Genomic DNA, 19929 nt, shown 5'->3' with positions numbered 1-19929 from the left:
AAGAAAGAAAAACAGATGGATAGTTGCATAATTCATCGTTGTCAACGTCAAGGTTGGACTGTTGATCATGAATTCAATAAAAATCCAACATGATGTCAGACAGTCTTTGCAGGCAGCTGGAAACACTGCTGATTTGTAAGATTTGAAATCCTTCCCGTCATGCGAGCACGTTGTCAGGTGACAATTAAATCCACTCAACTTGACATCTCTGCTTTCTTTGCACAGGGAAATTGTATTTTATTTATTGCTTGGTTAATTTGATCAATGCTTTCTGCTGCCCGTTACTGGAGGCTACATCATGTGCAGCTCAGCCTGAATACAGAAAATGCAAAATACAAACAGGAACTGCATATTGTGAGATTCATTGTTCTTACTTTTTTTTTTTTTACTTTTTTTTTTTTATCAGAAAGTCTCTGATTTAACACGACTTAGACTTGAATGACTGATGTCTGATCTATAAGCAAATACACATACATGACACAAATAAACAAGTACATAAAGTAAAAGGTAATTCACAAAATTAGAGATCTTGTCTTATTCCACATTTGTGCTGTGCTCTGTTAAAGGCTGCAGAGTGAACTAACATGATGTTACAGGCTCACATTGGACCACCGTGGTGGGCTGGCGGGATCCCACTGGACCGGTTCGATAACACTGATCAATATATACGTCACAGCTCCGTGAACTAAATAGGACGTGATTCATCTAAAACACTTCTTACATTTGCGCAATGTGTCTTTTGCTCGTTTAATCACCGCAGACCGAGTGACTCATCACGATGTGTAAATGACGTCATTAGCATGAGATGTGTAACTGTTCCTCTGCTTCTTCTGTTTTGCTCAATGAGCTCTTCAGAAGATTATGAATATGGTTCCGAAGAAAAGTCTCCCAGCGGGCTCGGCCCTTTTGTCCGCGCTCACAAGCGCACAGAGAACGGGGCGTTTCAGAGGGTTCACCGGAGTCGCCCGGTGAACCGCGTTTGATTGCCTCTGACGGTATCCTTAAAAAAAAAAAGAAACCCCGCCCCTCCGGGTTGTTAACAGTGACCCAATCGTGCACTATCAAAAAAATAAGGATCCGCCTACTTTTAGCTGACGTACAAAGTGGCCAATCGCAAGTCTGTGTGGGCGGGATTAAAGCTAAATGACGGGGATGTGTTGCAATGAGAGCGCGTCTTTGTGTGCTGTCGACGTATATAAGACATTTCTGCCGCAGTTTCTTTCTTTGGAATAATGTCGGCTGAATATGATAATAGGTAAGGAAGCCCCGTCCGAGCACAAAGTCTGTTTTAGAGCTCCGGTTGTTTCGCTCCGTGTGGATGTAATGTTTAGTTCCCGATGGCTGGTCCGGATGGAGACCTTGAACGGAGCATCCCGGTTTTTCTCTGCTCGGTTAACGTTGAGGCCCGTCGGTCGCGTGCTTCAGCTAAACGGTCCATGAAGCTAAAAACGGAGGACTCGTATGTTGAGACGGTTTAATCCAGCGGAAGGTTCCGTTTGTGTTCTGGATCACAGCGTCCATGTTTAGTTCAGGCGGCCCGAGCGATGGCGATGGTCGCTGAACGGAACCGGGTTCACCGCCGGCGGTAACCGGCGCCTCGAGTAGCACGTGAAGGCGCCTCGAGGCCTCACGAGCCCCGGTCCGGCGCTTCTGTCGTTATTAAAGTTATTTGTGTAATTAATGAGACGCGTACATCGTAAGTCCGGTGTTCCCGCGGAGGGGAGCCCCGAGGCCGCGGAGGGGAGCCCCGAGGCCGCGGAGGGGAGCCCCGAGGCCGCCCGGTGTTCGCGTTCAGGCGGCGCACATGGTCGCGTGCACCGCCCGCCCGGACAATGCCGGCTCGGAGGCCGCGCGACGCAGCGGGACGTTTTTCCTCCTTTTATCGCCGTCGGTGGGCGTGTGGGCTGCCGCCGTTCAAACAATGGCCGATCGGTGTCTTTTGAAACGTCGTCAATGGATTTAATGGATTTCGCTGACGTGAAGTTTGTAATAAAAGGCCTTTGAAAGCCGAGCGCGGCCTGCTGGTTGCGGCTAGCTGTTAGCAGGCCGCGGCTCCGACCAGCGAAGCTTCTCGTTGTTCTCCCCCCCCTCCCCCCCCCCCCCCTCCTCCTCCTCCTCCTCCTCCCCCCCTCCTCCTCCTCCCCCCTCTCACCCCTCCCCCCCTCCCCCCCGGTACCGTATGAGAACCGGAACACAATCCGCTATTTACTGGCGAACACAAAAGAAATCTCGGTTTGTGGGCTCGTTTATTGTGTTTCCGCGGCTCGTCGCGGGCCTCCGGCGGGCTCCGGCGGGCTCGTCGCGGGCCTCCGGCGGCCTCGTCGCGGGCCTCCGGCCGGCTCGCCCTGCCTCCTGCTCCGACGGCAGGAACGACCATCTTGAATGTATGTAGCAGAAATGGCGGACTGATGGAAAGGTTACAGCGCGAGAGGAAAAAACGGTCCCCCGGGTTTAAAATGACGGGATCGAGCGAGTATTCACCGGGTTTAGGAGGGGCAGGTAAACAACATCTGTAATGCTTGAGACGGTGACCGGGACACGGATTGCTGTGGAAGGGCGGGACCGGAGAGTTCCCGTAAATCACGGAGTTCTTCATGACATCACGCGGCTCTGCTGCAGGCAGCTTACAGGATGCACAGAAAAGGTCCAATTAGGTTGTTTTTCCTGCCAAAAGAAGTGAGTATGTAGATCTGTGCATGGTGCAGGTTCCCCATCACACCTGGAGCAGCTTAGAAACCCGATGTTCAAAGAAACGCTCCTTGACTGGCAGATGAAGGTCAATCCAGCCTTGTAGTTTTAAACCATCCTTCTGCAGTGATGCTCAAACATTCATGAGGAGGGAACTTTAACTAGATAAATGTTTTTAAACTTATAATTAATAATGTTATTGACTGTTTCCATTCACAGAGACAATGGCCCGGAGGGCATGGAGCCAGATGGGATCATTGAGGTAAGTCCAGAATCAAAACACACCAACACACTGGTTTGGGAAGGTGTTTTACTTGTTTTTTATTAAGAGTCTGAACAAACATGAAAGGGGTGGTCATTAACATGCGTGTGAATTTCTTGTGTCCTGTTTTCCTGGCTCATCTTCAACCTTTCAGAGCAACTGGAGCCAGATCACGGACAGTTTCGATGAGATGAACCTGCGCGAGACTCTGCTCAGGGGAATTTACGCCTATGGTTTTGAGAAGCCCTCCGCTATCCAGCAAAGAGCCATTATCCCTTGTATCAAGGGTGAGTGACAGGACTTTTCTGCCATTTAAATGCATCAGAGCTTCTAGTTGAAGGTTGAGGTGTCTGACGTTCCTGTTTTTGTGGGGACGCTCCGTTTGCGACCCAAACTCTCTCCTTCCTCGTCGGTGGTGATTCTAACGCTGTTTGTGTATTCTAGGTTATGATGTGATCGCTCAGGCCCAGTCTGGCACTGGGAAGACTGCTACCTTTGCTATTTCCATCCTCCAGCAGATTGATGTGGAGATGAAAGCCACCCAGGCTCTGGTCCTGGCTCCCACCAGGGAGCTGGCTCAGCAGGTAGGCTCCTCCCACTCACACGCAGAGACCGATTCAGGAAAACCATCACGATTTTGGAAACACTGAGCTCCGGTCATGAGGAACAATAAAGGGTTAATGTCCTCCTGATGTCTGTGGAGCATCACACAGACTGTAGGTGTGTGTGTTCTTGTATGATTAATAGGAGAGTGAACTCGTGCTGAAGTACTTCAGTCTCATGTTTCAGTACAACCTGTTTGGTAACAAAGGAGTTGATCAATGTTGACCTGGAAATGCACACTAGTTTGGATCTTTACAATATTCTAGATATTTTATGCCAATACTATTTGACTTTTGTAATAGTTGCAATGAAATAAACCATGTGATGGTGTGTTAGCATTTTTTGTATTATTATTTGATGCTCCTGTTGCATGAACACCGTGGCAGCAGCATCCAGTCCGAGAGCTGCTGTATAGTGATGAAATCCATGCGTGTCAGCTGACTTTGTGGCCCCCTGCCGTGTTGGTGCTCTGGTTGGTGTCCTGCTGGCCAGAGTCTTCAGGACAGCAGGGACACGGAGGCATGATCATGCTTTGTTAATCTGAATACAGCGCCATGGCACGTGTGAAAATAAAGTCCGTGCTGTATTTGTTTCCTCCAAAGTGAACATTGCTGACTGCTCCCTGTTGTGTAGATCCAGAAGGTGGTGCTGGCCCTGGGCGACTACATGGGGGCCAATTGCTACGCCTGTATTGGAGGGACCAGCATCCGCAGTGAGGTCCTGAAGCTGCAGGCCGAAGCTCCTCACATTGTGGTGGGAACCCCTGGACGTGTCTTCGACATGTTGACTCGCAAAAACCTCAGTAAGTCGTGGTAGGAACGAATGTTGGGTGCTGTGATGTCAGCAGGGTGACGTTATTTTAAGGAAACCTGCTCTCAGTGAAGAACTTTGACTCGTCAGAACCAAAATCTGCAGTATTGGAGGACTTTTCCTCCCATTTAGGCAGCTGATGCTGCGTTTTACTCAGCTGACTGGGAGATGGACTACGACGTGATCTGTCACTCACTTTAGTCCACTTCAGAAGGTTAGAGCTGCTGTATAGTGATGAAACTCATGCGTGTCAGCTGACTCTGTGGCCCCCTGCTGTGTTGGTGCTCTGGTTGGCGTTCTGCTGGCCAGAGTCTTCAGGACAGCAGGGACACGGAGACGTGATCATACCTCCACTACTTCTGAATACAGCATCATCAGTGTTCTCAGCAGGAGTCTGCACAGAAACTGAAATTAGTTTAACGCTTCTCCAGTAGTTTCAAAATGGACCCAACAACTGGAAACTGTCCTCAGTGGAGCGACTCTGGATCGGGTAGCACCAGAACAACATCAGGAGGTCTCGGATGCTTTCGCCTTCGCTTTATTGGCGGAAAAGTAAAAGGCATCTCCTCTTAAAGATGTGTTGCGTTGTGTCCCAGAAGACAGACTTGGATGGAGGATGTTAAACGTGCTCAATTAATTTTTTTATTTTGCAGCTTCTAAGAACATCAAAATGTTTGTGCTGGATGAGGCTGACGAGATGCTGAGTCGAGGATTCAAGGACCAGATCTACGAGATCTTCCAGAAACTGGCCAGCAGCACACAGGTGAGTAAACAGAAGAACAGCTCTGCTCTTTCTACTTCCATGTTGATGCATAATGAAGTTATAGGTTTTTTTGCATATCAAGTGAGGTGTGAACACAACCTGACCTGTTTTCCACCGGGGTCCTTAGATCCCGATTATATTATATCATCTTTCCAGCTGCGGTGATGTTGCTGTAGCAGAGGCTGACTAACGTGGTGCGTTATTATTTTAGGTTGTCCTACTGTCGGCCACCATGCCAGCTGACGTCTTGGAGGTCACAAAGAAATTCATGCGTGAACCTGTCCGCATTCTGGTAAAGAAGGAGGAGCTGACTCTGGAGGGAATCCGTCAGTTCTACATCAATGTGGAGAAAGAGGTGAGAAAACTCAGGAAGACACTTGATTGGTTAGCAGACTGGGGCGGTGGCAGCTGACTGTCTCTGATGTCCACAGGAGTGGAAGCTGGACACGTTGTGTGACCTGTACGAGACACTGACCATCACACAAGCTGTCATCTTCATCAACACGAGGAGGAAAGTGGACTGGCTCACCGAGAAGATGCACGCCAGAGACTTCACCGTTTCTGCTCTGGTAGGAGACGTTTTAACTTCGCCGACATGAAACGGTAAACGCGTGTCTCGCCGGGCAACGCGGTTGTCCTCATGTTGACCTCTGACCTTGTCTTTCAGCACGGTGACATGGACCAGAAAGAAAGAGACCTGATCATGAGGGAGTTCCGCTCCGGGTCCAGTCGAGTTCTGATTACCACTGACCTGCTGGTACGTACAGCAACATGTATGAACACGCGTGTTAATGTTCCCGTGGTATATTTCTACTGATCCAATCAGACAGCTGCTCCGTCCCGTCCAAGGTTCCCTCTCCTTCCATCTGCAGTGATGTGAAGGACTGAATGTTCCTTGGTACAGAAACATCGGCCCTCCACTGTAACAAGGCTCACGTCCTTGATTCACAACTATTTGGCAGATGACACGCGTGTGCACATATTTCTGAGACGTGCTGCCGGTTTCAAACCGTTGAATCTGTCTTGGTGTGTAACTGGTGTTTGTGCTCCTCAGGCCAGAGGTATCGATGTTCAGCAGGTGTCTCTAGTCATCAACTACGACCTGCCGACCAACAGGGAAAACTACATCCACAGGTAAAACTGTGTGTGTGTTCAGGATTTTATATCATCACTTGATCTCACCGGCTTCCAGCTTGTTAAGTGTTCACGTCAGATTTCTTTGGTCTAATCTCCGATTAAGTCTTCAAATAAAAAGAAATGGTGAAATGATTAGAGTCCAGCGTCTCAGGAAACTAAAGTGATAATCCTGCCGGGTCACGTGACGTAAACACTTGTCTGCTGTGAGTCCGGCGTGCCGTGGAGCTGCAGCGCCGCTCATCTGTCCTCTGGTCTTTTTGTCAGGATCGGTCGAGGCGGTCGTTTTGGAAGGAAGGGAGTCGCCATTAACATGGTGACGGAGGACGACAAGCGAACCCTGAGGGACATTGAGACATTCTACAACACCACCGTTGAGGAGATGCCCATGAACGTGGCCGATCTTATCTAGAAGACGCCGCGTGCTCTTCGTCCAACCCGACCCGCTTTTATTTTAGAAGTCAAATCTTCTTTCTTCTGATCTGAATTCTAAAATCTTCCTCTTTCTGAATTCCACCATGACTTTCCCTCTACATCCAAACATCTCCGATAGTTTTGTCCGTGTTGGAAGGATATAACTTACTGAACTGCTTCATCTGCCTGCCATAGTCTTTGTTCATATCAGCACCTGAAGTGTCCCAGCAGCTAGTCCCTCTGCTCCACACCAGAACTGCAGGTCCAAAAGCACGTTCAAAACAAAACCACAAAAAACCCTCAAAGTTGATGAATAAAGTGAAAGTTAGCGACGGCGACCCATTAAATCTGTGACGTGAAGCTCGATGCTCACCTGATTGACTCGTGACGCATCTCCTCGTGGTTTGGACCGCAGTTCAGTTTGGACCCAACACCACCATGACAGACAGGAAGTGCTGCATTTGACCAGATCAGTATTTTAGCACCCTTCAGTGTACTCCGCCAGACGTCCGTGATCATGTTGTGAGCAGCAGGTTCGGGGTCTGAGTGCACCGGGCATCTTCAATAAAGACCTGTACAGTCAACTCCATCATGAATGAGTGCTTCACCAGTTTGATCTTTTACTGCTGATTCTTTTCTATCATGGCTGTCGTACTTCCTCCCGGCGCGGTCGGCCTTCGGTTCGGCGGCTCCGTGACGGTGAGTTCTGCGGAGACGAGGCGTCCTCGGCCGGACGGCCCGCCGGAGATCATCTCCTTATTGTTCACTTAGATTTTTATTTTGAAACGAAATATTGGATTTTGAAAAGGTGGTCACATTTCACAGCTACCTCCAAAATGTGGGGGAGGGGGAGGGGGGGCAGTGAAGGTGATGTGAAAGGACCAAACTACAGAAGTGTGGAGGTTAAACCTGTCTCCACTCATTAATGCCTGTCATCGGGGTGTATCTATCAGTGCTATTTTTTAATGAATTTATGGATTGTTAACCTTTTTCAGACAGAAACCGTGTATCAAGTTTTCTACATTGGATTCTGTATAGTATTTATTTTAATGGTCTTCAAAAATAAAGGTTTCTCCTTTTTAACAGTGTACACCGGCCTCTGCATTGTTGAATAGTGTGGAAGCTCGTTTCCGTGTTGGAGGTCAGGTGACCTGCAGGCGGCCGCTGATTGGTCCGAGCTCTGATCCTCGATTGGTCATTTTTCACTTTGGTTGTTTCTGCTTCATTTGGTTGAAATCAGACATTAAAACTTGTGGACTTCACTGAGTGACATCCTGTCATCACTTCACAATAAACCTGAAACTGCTGGTGGCACGTGTCAGGTCCGTGGCACGTGCCGGGTCGGTACCGGACCGGGTCCACCTCCCCTGTTGCGGTGTCTCCGCACCAGAACCCGAACTTCCTGTTGATGTGGGTCCGGTTCGGATGAAGACGGGTTCGGGTCGTTTTTTCTCAGCTGATCACCGAGGAAACATCTGCGTGCTTGTGGTCGGGACTTCCGCGTGACGATGACGTAATAAGAACGTCATCGCTTCGATCAGCTTCACGGAGTTTTTCATAAAATGTTCGATTAAATGAAAGTAAAGTGATCAGAGGGAAAAGACTTCAGATGTCTAAAAGAGACGCCTGATTTATAATCAAAGAAGAAATCTAAATTTATAAAATGTGTAACTTTTAAACTTTTTTTCTGACTGTTTTCTATGAAAATAAAAGATAGAAAGTTCAAAACTATTACTGAACAGTAAAGTCTTACCCTGGCTGTCCACTGGATGGCGCTGTAGCCTGGACGGTCGTCAGCTCGGGGGTTGAGAGCGACACACCTGAGTAAAATAAAAGTTATTTTAAAAGTACATCATTTCTGCTGTGCGTTTGCTGCCATCACCATGGCAACAGCCTGATGCCTTCGCACGAGCATCAACCGGGCACCGGAAACGGATTTAACGGATTCAGGATCACATTCGTGTATTAATGCACATTTTTGTGAATTTGTTTTGAATGACTCAGAATCTTTTTTTTTAAATTGGGTCAGGAGTTTATGACTTATGTAAAATGGGGGTCAAGCCGAACCAGGCCGAACCAGGCCGAGCCAGGCCGAGCCAGGCCGAGCCAGGCTGAACCAGGCCGAGCCAGGCCGAACCAGGCTGAATCAGGCTGAACCAGGCTGAATCAGGCCGAACCAGGCCGAACCAGGCCGAACCAGGCCGAATCAGGCTGAACCAGGCCAGAACCAGGCCGAACCAGGCTGAACCAGGCGGAACCAGGCCGAGCCAGGCCGAACCAGGCTGAACCAGGCCGAACCAGGCTGAATCAGGCTGAACCAGGCTGAATCAGGCCGAGCCAGGCCGAACCAGGCTGAACCAGGCCGAACCAGGCTGAATCAGGCTGAACCAGGCCAGAACCAGGCCGAACCAGGCTGAACCAGGCGGAACCAGGCCGAGCCAGGCCGAACCAGGCTGAACCAGGCCGAACCAGGCTGAATCAGGCTGAACCAGGCCAGAACCAGGCCGAAACAGGCTGAACCAGACCGAGCCAGGTCAAAACAGGCTGAACCAGGCGGAACCAGGCCGAGCCAGGCTGAACCAGGCCAGAACCAGGCTGAATCAGGCTGAACCAGGCCGAACCAGGCCAGACCCAGGCTGAATCAGGCTGAACCAGGCGGAACCAGGCTGAACCAGGCTGAGCCATGCCAGAACCAGGCCAGAACCAGGCCGAACCAGGCTGAACCAGGCTGAACCAGGCCGAACTAGGCCGAAACAGGCTGAACCAGGCTGAACCAGGCTGAACCAGGCTGAACCAGGCCGAGCCAGGATGAACCAGGCCAGAACCAGGCTGAACCAGGCCAAACCAGGCCTGAACCAGGCTGAACCAGGCCAAGCCAGGATGAACCAGGCCAGAACCAGGCTGAACCAGGCCAAACCAGGCCTGAACCAGGCTGAACCAGGCCGAACCAGGCCAGAACCAGGCTGAACCAAGCCGAACCAGGTCGAAACAGGCTGAACCAGGCGGAACCAGGCTGAACCAGGCCGAGCCAGGCTGAACCAGGCTGAACCAAAGTCCAAGATCAACCAAACAAACCACAACAGCTGATTCCATCTAAACGGGTCTGGTGTGTCCTCCTGAACATGTCCGTCATGGATGGGCTTCTTATTTCCTTTCCAGCAGATCAGAGTCTCTGTCGGGTCGGCTCGGGTCGGCTCGGGTCGGCTCGGTTCGGCTCGGTTCGTCCACGGCTCTCTGGAGGAGTTCTTATCTTCAGTCGTCTGACACGCGACGACCCGCCTCCGCAAGTACCGAGCATGAAATCCAATTATTGTCCAGCAGCAGCGACACGAGGCCGTTATCACCTCCTCACTGCTCCTCATTAACTCCTCCGCTCTGCAGGAGATTTCCGGCCTGCAGGCCGACTTGTAAATTGGCTGCAGGAGGCGCGCGCTTCCTCCTGACATGTGATGATTGTAATAAACACGTGTCACCAGGACTCCTCAGAATAACTGCAGCTCTGGAGGAGAGAGGAGGTCGGGGAGCTTTGTTCCTTCAGCAGAGGAGGAGACCTTCAGGAAGACGTTCTGTGATTTGAGGAACATCTCAGCTGTGACTGATGAACGTTCTGTGTTGAGTCATGACAGTCGGCCAATCACAGGAGAGGAAGTGAATGTTTGACTACCTGCACACATTTAGATCCTCTACCGACCGAACAGAACAGAACCAAGTGATCCGGTGGTTCTGCTGACAGCTCTGACCGACGGGTTTGAACCGGCAACGTTCTGATGAGATTGTCAACAGCAGCTGTTTGTAATGATGACATCATTGTTCCAACGAGGTGTGATGTCACCGATGGACTGAAATATTTCACCATTGAAGCAGGAGATGTTTAAACTGTTTAAAATATCACTGCAGAGGAGAAACAACGGAACCGCAGGAGAACCAGCTCATTCTAATCCTCCACTACACCTTCTTCCACGCCTCCTTCTACACCTCCTTCTACGCCTCCTTCCTCGCCTCCTTCTACGCCTCCTTCACATGAACATTTGAAACCAGGACTCCTCGGTTAAAAGAGCTTCTCAGTATTACAGACATGTTGAAGAGGAGGTGATGAAAGGAGGTCCTGACTGAATAAGGAGGACCTGCTCCTCGAAGATTCATTCGAGCTGCAGAGTTAGTCGGATGATTTTCCTGCATTTCATGAATAAGATGTTTCAACAAACTATGACCTGAAGGCCGTTAAAGGGGCGGAGCTACAGAGCCTCTTCATCCCTCCTCTTCATCCCTGCTCTTCATCCCTCCTCTTCATCCCTGCTCTTCGTCCCTCCTCTTCATCCCTGCTCTTCATCCCTCCTCTTCATGCCTCCTCTTCATCCCTCCTCTTCATGCCTCCTCTTCATCCCTCCTCTTTATCCCTGCTCTTCATCCCTCCTCTTCATCCCTGCTATTCATCCCTGCTCTTCATCCCTGCTCTTCATCCCTCCTCTTCATGCCTGCTCTTCATCCCTCCTCTTCATCCCTGCTCTTCGTCCCTCCTCTTCATCCCTGCTCTTCATCCCTCCTCTTCATGCCTCCTCTTCATCCCTCCTCTTCATGCCTCCTCTTCATCCCTCCTCTTTATCCCTGCTCTTCATCCCTCCTCTTCATCCCTGCTCTTCATCCCTGCTATTCATCCCTGCTCTTCATCCCTGCTCTTCATCCCTGCTCTTCATGCCTGCTCTTCATCCCTGCTCTTCATGCCTGCTCTTCATCCCTCCTCTTCATCCCTGCTCTTCATCCCTCCTCTTCATCCCTCCTCTTCATGCCTCCTCTTCATCCCTCCTCTTTATCCCTGCTCTTCATCCCTCCTCTTCATCCCTGCTCTTCATCCCTGCTATTCATCCCTGCTCTTCATCCCTGCTCTTCATGCCTGCTCTTCATCCCTCCTCTTCATCCCTCCTCTTCATCCCTGCTCTTCATCCCTCCTCTTCATGCCTGCTCTTCATCCCTCCTCTTCATCCCTCCTCTTCATCCCTCCTCTTCATCCCTGCTCTTCATGCCTGCTCTTCATGCCTGCTCTTCATCCCTCCTCTTCATCCCTCCTCTTCATCCCTCCTCTTCATCCCTGCTCTTCATCCCTCCTCTTCATCCCTCCTCTTCATCCCTGCTCTTATATATATATAATATATATTATTATATATATATATATAAATATTATTATATATATATTATAATATAAATATATATATATATATAATAATGATGACCTCCATCTTCCAGTTTGACCTCCAGACAAAAGCTTGAGTTCATGAAATGACGTCTGTTCATGTTTCAGCGTTTTATTTCCGATGATTCGGTGTTTCGTTATCGTGTCTGATAAAATGTAAAATTAGAGCTCTAAACTCGGTGAACTGATAACATCTTCTTCCTGGAGCTTCAAGCTGCAGCCGGTTCTTCTCCGTTCTTCTCTGCAGGAACCCGTCAGCCATCGAACGGAGTCTCGCTGTTGAACATTTAGATTTAAAGTGAATTTATTTACTTTCCAGACTTCAGCGTTCTGAAGTTTATGGTTCATGTTCAGTTTGATGTTTACAAGGAAGTTTTTTTATTGATGTCCCCACATGATGAATACTAGTTTATTCATTTTAGTTGATTAATTACTGCATGCTGTTTACATCCACCTGTGATGTGTTCTTTTAATGGTCTGCACAATGATCGTCATGGTGACCATAGCAGAGGGATGGTGGAGGAGGGTTACGTAAAAGAACCAATCACAGCCCATCTAAGAGTTTATTGTGAAAGTCTTGTGGCCTTTAAAGGACAATTACATCTCCTCCTCCTCCTCCTCCTGCTCCTCCTCCTCCTCCTCCTCCTCTGTGAATGGGATGATGTATCTGAGCGTGTCTCAGTTTAAATCTTTTAACCTTTTCAGTGTAACGAGTGACGGAGATGATTTCCCTCAAACAGATCTGAGCACCAGCAAGAAGAGAAAAGCATCCGCGGCGTCCATGAAGAGTCACTGAAGTGCTCGTATGGCCGAGGACACATTTTCCAGATGAGGTGAAATAAATCCGTCTTAACCCCCCTCCCCCTCCCTCCCCCCAGCCAAGTCTAAATCCTCACTATAATTCCAGAGTCAAAGGGAGTGAGTGAGACACCAGCAGGGGGACGGAGAGACGATGACATCATCTTCCTCTGGAGGAAACCGATCTCTTCTCTGGACGTCCAAGCTGTGGATGCTGATGAGGCCGAGCAGAGGGAGCAGGGAGCTGCTCAGAGATGGAGGAAAATAAAAAACACCTCCGAGATGAAGGAAGATCAAATTGGAGTTGCACAAAATATTTATATTCAGTGTTGCTCTGGACGTAAAGCTCAGAGTTTGAATGAATATTGAAGAAGTCCTGAAGAGTCCTCAGTGTTCAAAGTCTTCTACGTACGAACTCAATCTGCAGCCGAAACACGTGAAGAAGAAATGAACGCACATTATTATTGTTCTTTTATGAAATGATGAACATTTGTCTTCTTTATATCTTGTTTGCAGAAGCTGATATCTTGTTTGCTGTAAACTCTTTATGTATCTTGTTATTGTTTGTTATGTTTTCATCCTCTCCCACTCGTTTCTTCTAGGAGATGCTGACTTGTTGGCAGTTTGTTTTCTTGTCTCATCTTGTTTCAGAAGTCATCGACTGGTGAAAGCAGCTTGTTGTCACGGTCACCAGTTGTCCTGATTGATTTCTGATTGGCTGTCAAGCTCCAAATGAGACACAGAAAGTGATGGAGTGTTTGTGACCTTGATAGATAATGAAACTTGTGTTTGTTTAGTTTTGGACTAAAAACTAAACTGTCTCACTGACTTTTTGCAAATTTAGAAAATATGAAACCTATTTTTTTTTCAGGAAGCTTTTGGAGCTTTTTGCTGTGGAAACAAACGGCGGTCTGCAGGATTGATTGAATCCTCCTTGAGATGTGATTGGACTTCTCCTGTGGAGAATCAGCTGATTGGTAACTATGTCAGGTCGTCATCACGTGAGTCCAGACTGTTTATTTCCACTGCAGCTGATCAACATCTGAAAACCTCCAGTTGGACTGAGATCTCGTGTCTGCTGGTTTTATCCAATCAATCGTAGAGATTTTCAATATTCAATAGATAGATAGATAGGTACTTTATTAATCCCGCAAGGTGAAACTGTTGTCGTCACAGCAGCGACTTGTGAAGGGCAAAGCAATAAATTACAAAATGTAAAATCGAGGTAATAAAAATATAAAATATATATATATTTTTTAAATTTTAAAATGCACATTATATACAACTTATATACAAATAAAAATAGAATATTATTAAATTTAACTAAAATAAAATAAACTAAACCAAACAACAGTGCAACAAAATAAATGAAACAAACAAACAACAGTGGAAAGGTGTGATTGAAGTGTGATTGAAGTGTGATTGAAGTGTGATTGAAGTGTGATTGATTGTACAGTCTGATCACAGAGACAGTTTGAAGGGATGTGACCTGATTAATCCTCCATAGCTCCGATAGTTCAGTTACGTCACATAAATACTGACACTTTTAAATTCATCAAGATGAAGGTGTTGATAAGAGCTGAGGAGGTGCTGGGAGGTTCTGGGAGGTGCTGGGAGGTTCTGGGAGGTGCTGGGAGGTTCTGGGAGGTTCTGGGAGGTGCTGGGAGGTTCTGGGAGGTGCTGGGAGGTTCTGGGAGGTTCTGGGAGGTGCTGGGAGGTTCTGGGAGGTGCAGACAGAACCAGCTGTTTCATTCCAGCCTTTATGTAAAGCTATGAAAATAAATGTGTTTGATGGAGCATGTTATTCTCAGATATTCCTGTTATATTAGTATTCTGATGTATCAGAGGTAAATATGTGCTTCATATCTAGAGCACACCACTTTAAATTTTTATTTATTAATTTGATTATTGTCTTGTTAAATTGTTTCTTAACAATTTTTTATGCTAAAACATAATACCAGAATTATTTATGTTATTTTTTAGAATAATTTTTTTTTGTTTCTTTCTGACTTTTATTTTGGATCCTCAGAATTCGGAGGGAAAACGAGCAAAATCCATGTCTGGTTTTCTGGAGCACCAAATGGCGTCAAGTTCAAGGTGGTCACAAAACGACCGGAAGATGGCGGAATTTTACTTCAAAATAAAAGTCTACAAAGTCTCAGGAAAGGAGGGGGGGGGGGGTGCTATTTGAGGACAACAAGTGTTTTGTTCTGACTGCAGTCACGTTTAGAGCAACCATTAGAAATAACATCACAATTAAAACTCTGTTTAGCAGATACTAAAGCGTCTAGTAGCGACTGTTGGTGGTGGTATTGAAGTGTTCACAATGAGGCTGAAGACCCGCAGCTGACGGAGGACCCGCAGCTGACAGGATGCAGGTTCTCCGTCAGCTGTCTGATGAACAGCTGGTTACTCTCTTTAATGTGAGGTTACAAGAACGCACAGTAAGTTTAACTGCTGATTTCCTGAAACACTTCTTGCTCTTTCTCAAAGATAAGCATGTACTCATCCAAGAGACAACAACTCTTTTATTTCAACCATCAGATGGGGGACGAGGTCCTGGGGGACGAGGTCCTGGTGTCCTGGGAGACGATGCACCTCCACATCCAGCCGGAGCAGAGACCGTTTGGAGAAACGTTTGTTTGCTGCAGAGACAAACTCTCTAAACAAAGACTGTCTCAGCGGATCGTTGAAGAAAGTCCAACATGCTTATTAAAGAGCAGGTCGACCTCACATGTACATGTAGACGGGGTGTGGCTACTTCCTGGACATCACTGAGGGGTGTCGGCAGGGAGATCAGCCGGACAGCAGCTCAAGGCCTCTGCAGGAGGGAATCAGTTCCTCCTGACGCTTCGGTACAAATCATCCTGAGTTTAATGTGTAATCAGGAAGAAATGAAACAGAACGGGAGTTATGGAAGTAACTTTGGTTCTGTGAACTCCTGCATGTCACTCTGTTTCCATAAAATCACTTTTATTCACAGAACCAAAGCTACCGTTGTTAATTCCATTTGATTCGAACCCCAGTTTAAACCAGTCAGCAGCAGGTTTAAGATCAACCTCAGTCAGACAGGAGCTCAGGGGAGAACTGGTCGTCTACTAGTTCAAATCATTTAATAAAAAGTTCATTATTCATTATTTATATACAAAAACAGATTATTTCTTCTGCTGCTGCCAGGTTTGATTAGTGGAGCGATTTACAGCCTGTTACAGAGGAGCTTTTTAAAGCTGCTCATATGAACACTGCTCATGACATTTTTCAATAGAGGGCAGCAGTTCGTTGGACAAGTCTTATTTTATCAGTCAAAAATAAATGTCGTTAGAATATATATTTAATGAAGAGAGTCGATATTAAAAAGGTGAAAACAGTCTGCTCAATATGCAGAACATGTTATACCTCGGTTGAGGGTATTAGGCTACTTTAAATACAAAATAAATATAATAAACAGTAATAGTAGAGCAAAAAGAAAAAGCTCTTGCAACAATCCTACAAATATAGCAAAGTAAAATCTGAATGTTTGAATATGTCAGAGTGACTCGTTACGTTTTTAAAGTGATAAATCTAAATAAAAGAGAAAAAGACACCTTATTTGACCTCCTCAGTAACGAGCTCCCCTCTTCCAGTCCATCGCGATGCTTTCGTGTCAGTTTTATTTTGACGGTTCGGACCGGAAGTGGTGTGTTTGATTTTCCTGTTTGACGCTCGGCGGCGTCAAAGGGAGACAGAGTTGGACCGGCGGCGACCAAAGGGAGGACAGCCGACGGTACCGAGGGGCACAGGGATGTACAGTAAACACAGGCAGAAAAATGCCCAGATTTCACCGGCACAATGCGGACGTTGGCTCGTTTTTCTCTCCGTTGTGTTGCTGAACGGCCCGTTGGACGGAGTCTGCGGAGACACCGGAGGACAAGGTACGGGACGCACCGGACACGCCGTCAAACTTCTTCCATCTACCAGTTGCGTGTTGAAGCATTTCAGCTCATTTAAAAAAAAAAAAAAAACCACATTTGAAGGGTTTAAAATGTGTGTTTCAGGTGAACGAGGTTTATGTGAAGCGGGAAATGTGTTGTGACCGAATTCAAACTTTTTGTTTAATTATCTGTGAAATGTAGAAGAGGGCTGTGCGCCAAATTCAATTTAAAAATCAGCCAATTTAATGTCGCATTGCTTATCAGGGGAAGACAACAAGGCCCACATGACCTCCAACCTTTCTGAGAGCCGGATTCATGCATCAGTCGAAAGCTGCACCTAAAACACCAGAACACACCCGCCGAAGAGCAGCCACATAATCTCTGCTTTTATCTGGCTGCTCCTCCGGCTGCCCGCTCCTCAGACAGGTCGGAGGGGGGACAGAAGGGGGGACCATTCTTTAACGTGACACTGCTGAGATGTGTCTTCTTTGCCGAAATGTCCCGAAGACGTTAGTAGTCTTAGAAAACAAGCGGTCGCATGTTTCCTGTGGTTTTATAGTTCACTGTGAGCGAGGCAGCATTAAATTGGACGATTTTTCAACGTGGTTCGGTTTCTGGACTTAAGCACGTATCGACGCAAGCAGCTTCGACAAAACGTTTATTGTAGAAGTGAGTGCAGTTTCTTGTCGTGTTCAGAAACAAACGTTTAAAATCCCTTTAGGCTCATCGACCGATTGAATTGTACATGTCCAGAACTAGTTGTCTGATCCGAACCACAGAACCAAACCCGGTCCCTTTGTGCGGTGTCCATAAAAGGCTCAGTTCAGAGAAATGCGGGGAGTACAGCACACCCAGACAGGAGCCCAGATTCCTGTCCAGTTATGTCACTGAAAGACATTTTTATGGACTTCCTTCTCGTTTCTTTGGATTTTATGGTTTTCGTCCTGGACTGTTTTTATAATGTCCAGAAATGAAGTCTTAAACTTACCACACTAAAAAGCATTCAGTACCTTTCTTCTCTCAGCCAGACAGAAAAAGGTCAAACTGAGGGAGAAGATCCTCAGTCTGTCTGGTGATGTGGAGCCACGACTCCATCAGACCCAACAACAACCACCATTCACAAAGACTTCACTGTTAATGGAGTTAACAACCTGTGTGTGTGTGTGTGTGTGTGTGTGTGTGTGTGTGTGTGTGTGTGTAATTTTCACACTACACAAACCTAATCTAAATATGTAATAAAAGGAGCCCCCCCCCCCCCCACCGTGTGCTTTAATGCCAGCTGGTCCTGCTGGTAATGCTGGTTAGTCTCAGTATATTTTACTGTTTACATTGTAGAGCATAAGATATGAAATGTCTTCACTTAATGGTTTTGATCATGTTTGCTTTTCAACGCAGCAACCAGTACGTCTAATGAACCCAGTTCCTCAGGGCTGGTTTGACAGGGTAGTCTTGAAGGTTAAAGGTCAGAGGTCAGCTGCAGAGCTGGTAGATGTTAAGTAATTTGCACAGCGACACTTGAATCTGAAGTGTGCAGAGAGGTTTGACCCCTGCTATGAATAGATGTTCGCTTTCCTCTCTGAAGCAATTGTTCGTGAACAAAATCACTTTAAAGTCATTTATCAAGAGAAAATGATGAGCGTGGTTTTTCTGCAGCTTTTCAAATGTGACGTTTTTTTTAATATTTTTTTTATTTTCTATTAGATATCATCAGGGATTTAATATCTTGGCGGTCAGGATTCTCTTTTGAAAAATGTCACTCTGGACTCTCTGAAAACGTCTAAACGTTGTTAAATGTTGTTAAATGTTAAATGTTGGTAAACATTTTGTTAAACGTTGGTAAATGTTGTTAAATGTTAAATGTTGGTCAATGTTGTTAAATGTCGTTACATGTTAAATATTGGTAAACATTTTGGTAAACATTGTTAAACGTTGTTAAATGTTGGTAAACGTTGTTAAATGTTGGTAAATGTTAAATGTTGGTAAACATTTTGGTAAACATTGGTAAACGTTGTTAAATGTTGGTCAATGTTGTTAAATGTCGTTACATGTTAAATATTGGTAAACATTTTGGTAAACATTGGTAAATGTTGGTAAATGTTAAATGTTGGTAAATGTTGTTAAACATTGGTAAACATTTTGGTAAACATTGGTAAACGTTGTTAAATGTTGGTAAATGTTAAATGTTGGTAAACATTTTGTTAAACGTTGGTAAATGGTGGTAAATGTTAAATGTTGGTAAATGTTGTTAAATATTGGTAAACATTTTGGTAAACATTGTTAAACGTTGTTAAACGTTGGTAAACGTTGTTAAACGTTGTTAAATGTTGGTAAACGTTGGTAAAAGTTGGTAAACGTAGGTAAATGTTGGTAAACGTTGTTAAAAGTAGATAAACGTTGGTAAACATAGGTAAACGTAGATAAACGTTGGTAAACGTTGTTAAATGTTGTTAAATGTTGTTAAATGTTGGTCAATGTTGTTAAATGTCGTTACATGTTAAATATTGGTAAACATTTTGGTAAACATTGGTAAATGTTGGTAAATGTTAAATGTTGGTAAATGTTGTTAAACATTGGTAAACATTTTGGTAAACATTGGTAAACGTTGTTAAATGTTGGTAAATGTTAAATGTTGGTAAACATTTTGTTAAACGTTGGTAAATGGTGGTAAATGTTAAATGTTGGTAAATGTTGTTAAATATTGGTAAACATTTTGGTAAACATTGTTAAACGTTGTTAAACGTTGGTAAACGTTGTTAAACGTTGTTAAATGTTGGTAAACGTTGGTAAAAGTTGGTAAACGTAGGTAAACGTTGGTAAACGTTGTTAAACGTTGTTAAACGTAGATAAACGTTGGTAAACGTAGGTAAACGTAGATAAACGTTGGTAAACGTTGTTAAACGTAGATAAACGTAGGTAAACGTTGGTAAACGTAGATAAACGTTGGTAAACGTAGGTAAACGTTGGTAAACGTAGATAAACGTTGGTAAACGTAGGTAAACGTAGATAAACGTTGGTAAACGTTGGTAAACGTAGGTAAACGTAGATAAACGTTGGTAAACGTAGGTAAACGTAGATAAACGTAGGTAAACGTTGGTAAACGTAGGTAAACGTAGGTAAACGTAGGTAAACGTTGGTAAACGTAGATAAACGTTGGTAAACGTTGTTAAACGTAGGTAAACGTAGATAAACGTAGGTAAACGTTGGTAAACGTAGGTAAACGTTGGTAAACGTAGATAAACGTTGGTAAACGTTGTTAAACGTAGATAAACGTAGGTAAACGTAGATAAACGTAGGTAAACGTTGGTAAACGTAGATAAATGTTGGTAAACGTAGATAAACGTTGGTAAACGTTGTTAAA

The 19929-nt window shown here is 45.8% G+C and overlaps 2 protein-coding genes and 2 non-coding genes across 5 annotated transcripts in view; all 4 read left to right on the top strand.

The window, feature by feature from the left end:
- The first annotated feature begins 1190 nt into the window (after nt 1-1190).
- On the top strand, nt 1191-7764 carry eif4a1a (eukaryotic translation initiation factor 4A1A). 2 transcript variants are annotated; one of them, XM_069177845.1, is made up of 11 exons: nt 1191-1255; nt 2908-2950; nt 3105-3237; nt 3395-3534; nt 4187-4355; nt 5017-5126; nt 5338-5481; nt 5558-5695; nt 5794-5883; nt 6181-6260; nt 6528-7764. In XM_069177845.1, the coding sequence occupies exons 1-11, from the start codon at nt 1233-1235 to the stop codon at nt 6670-6672; spliced, it is 1215 nt and encodes a 404-aa protein (XP_069033946.1). In that variant the 5' UTR covers nt 1191-1232; the 3' UTR covers nt 6673-7764. The 2 variants fall into 2 exon arrangements, with proteins under 2 accessions (XP_069033946.1, XP_069033945.1); XM_069177844.1 differs by lacking the exon at nt 1191-1255 and adding an exon at nt 2312-2676.
- Nucleotides 3963-4101, top strand: LOC138215651 (small nucleolar RNA SNORD10). The gene has a single exon (XR_011179750.1). It is a non-coding gene; the product is annotated as a small nucleolar RNA SNORD10 (small nucleolar RNA).
- On the top strand, nt 4590-4730 carry LOC138215652 (small nucleolar RNA SNORD10). Its single transcript, XR_011179751.1, has one exon. It is a non-coding gene; the product is annotated as a small nucleolar RNA SNORD10 (small nucleolar RNA).
- An 8624-nt stretch (nt 7765-16388) lies between the features above and the next one.
- Nucleotides 16389-19929, top strand: part of adam19a (ADAM metallopeptidase domain 19a) — a 100021-nt gene continuing 96480 nt past the window's right edge. The window contains exon 1 of the mRNA XM_069177879.1: nt 16389-16571. Within this exon, the coding sequence (XP_069033980.1) occupies nt 16442-16571 (130 nt within the window). The 5' untranslated portion in view covers nt 16389-16441. The remainder of the gene's footprint in view (nt 16572-19929) is intronic.

Source organism: Embiotoca jacksoni, unplaced genomic scaffold (genome assembly GCF_022577435.1).
Source record: "Embiotoca jacksoni isolate LCO1_2020_lvr unplaced genomic scaffold, fEmbJac1.0.p SCAF_78, whole genome shotgun sequence".
NCBI lineage: Eukaryota > Metazoa > Chordata > Actinopteri > Embiotocidae > Embiotoca > Embiotoca jacksoni.
Note: the sequence above shows the minus strand (reverse complement) of the source record. Positions and strands in the feature narration are given on the sequence as shown.

Bases quoted from the DNA above. Each gene is read 5' to 3' on its own strand.
- eif4a1a (XM_069177844.1), top strand. From the start codon at position 2,516: ATGCTTGAGACGGTGACCGGGACACGGATTGCTGTGGAAGGGCGGGAC. The intron at 2,951-3,104 runs GTAAGTCCAGAA...TCAACCTTTCAG, and splicing joins AGCCAGATGGGATCATTGAG to AGCAACTGGAGCCAGATCAC. The intron at 4,356-5,016 runs GTAAGTCGTGGT...TTTATTTTGCAG, and splicing joins GTTGACTCGCAAAAACCTCA to CTTCTAAGAACATCAAAATG.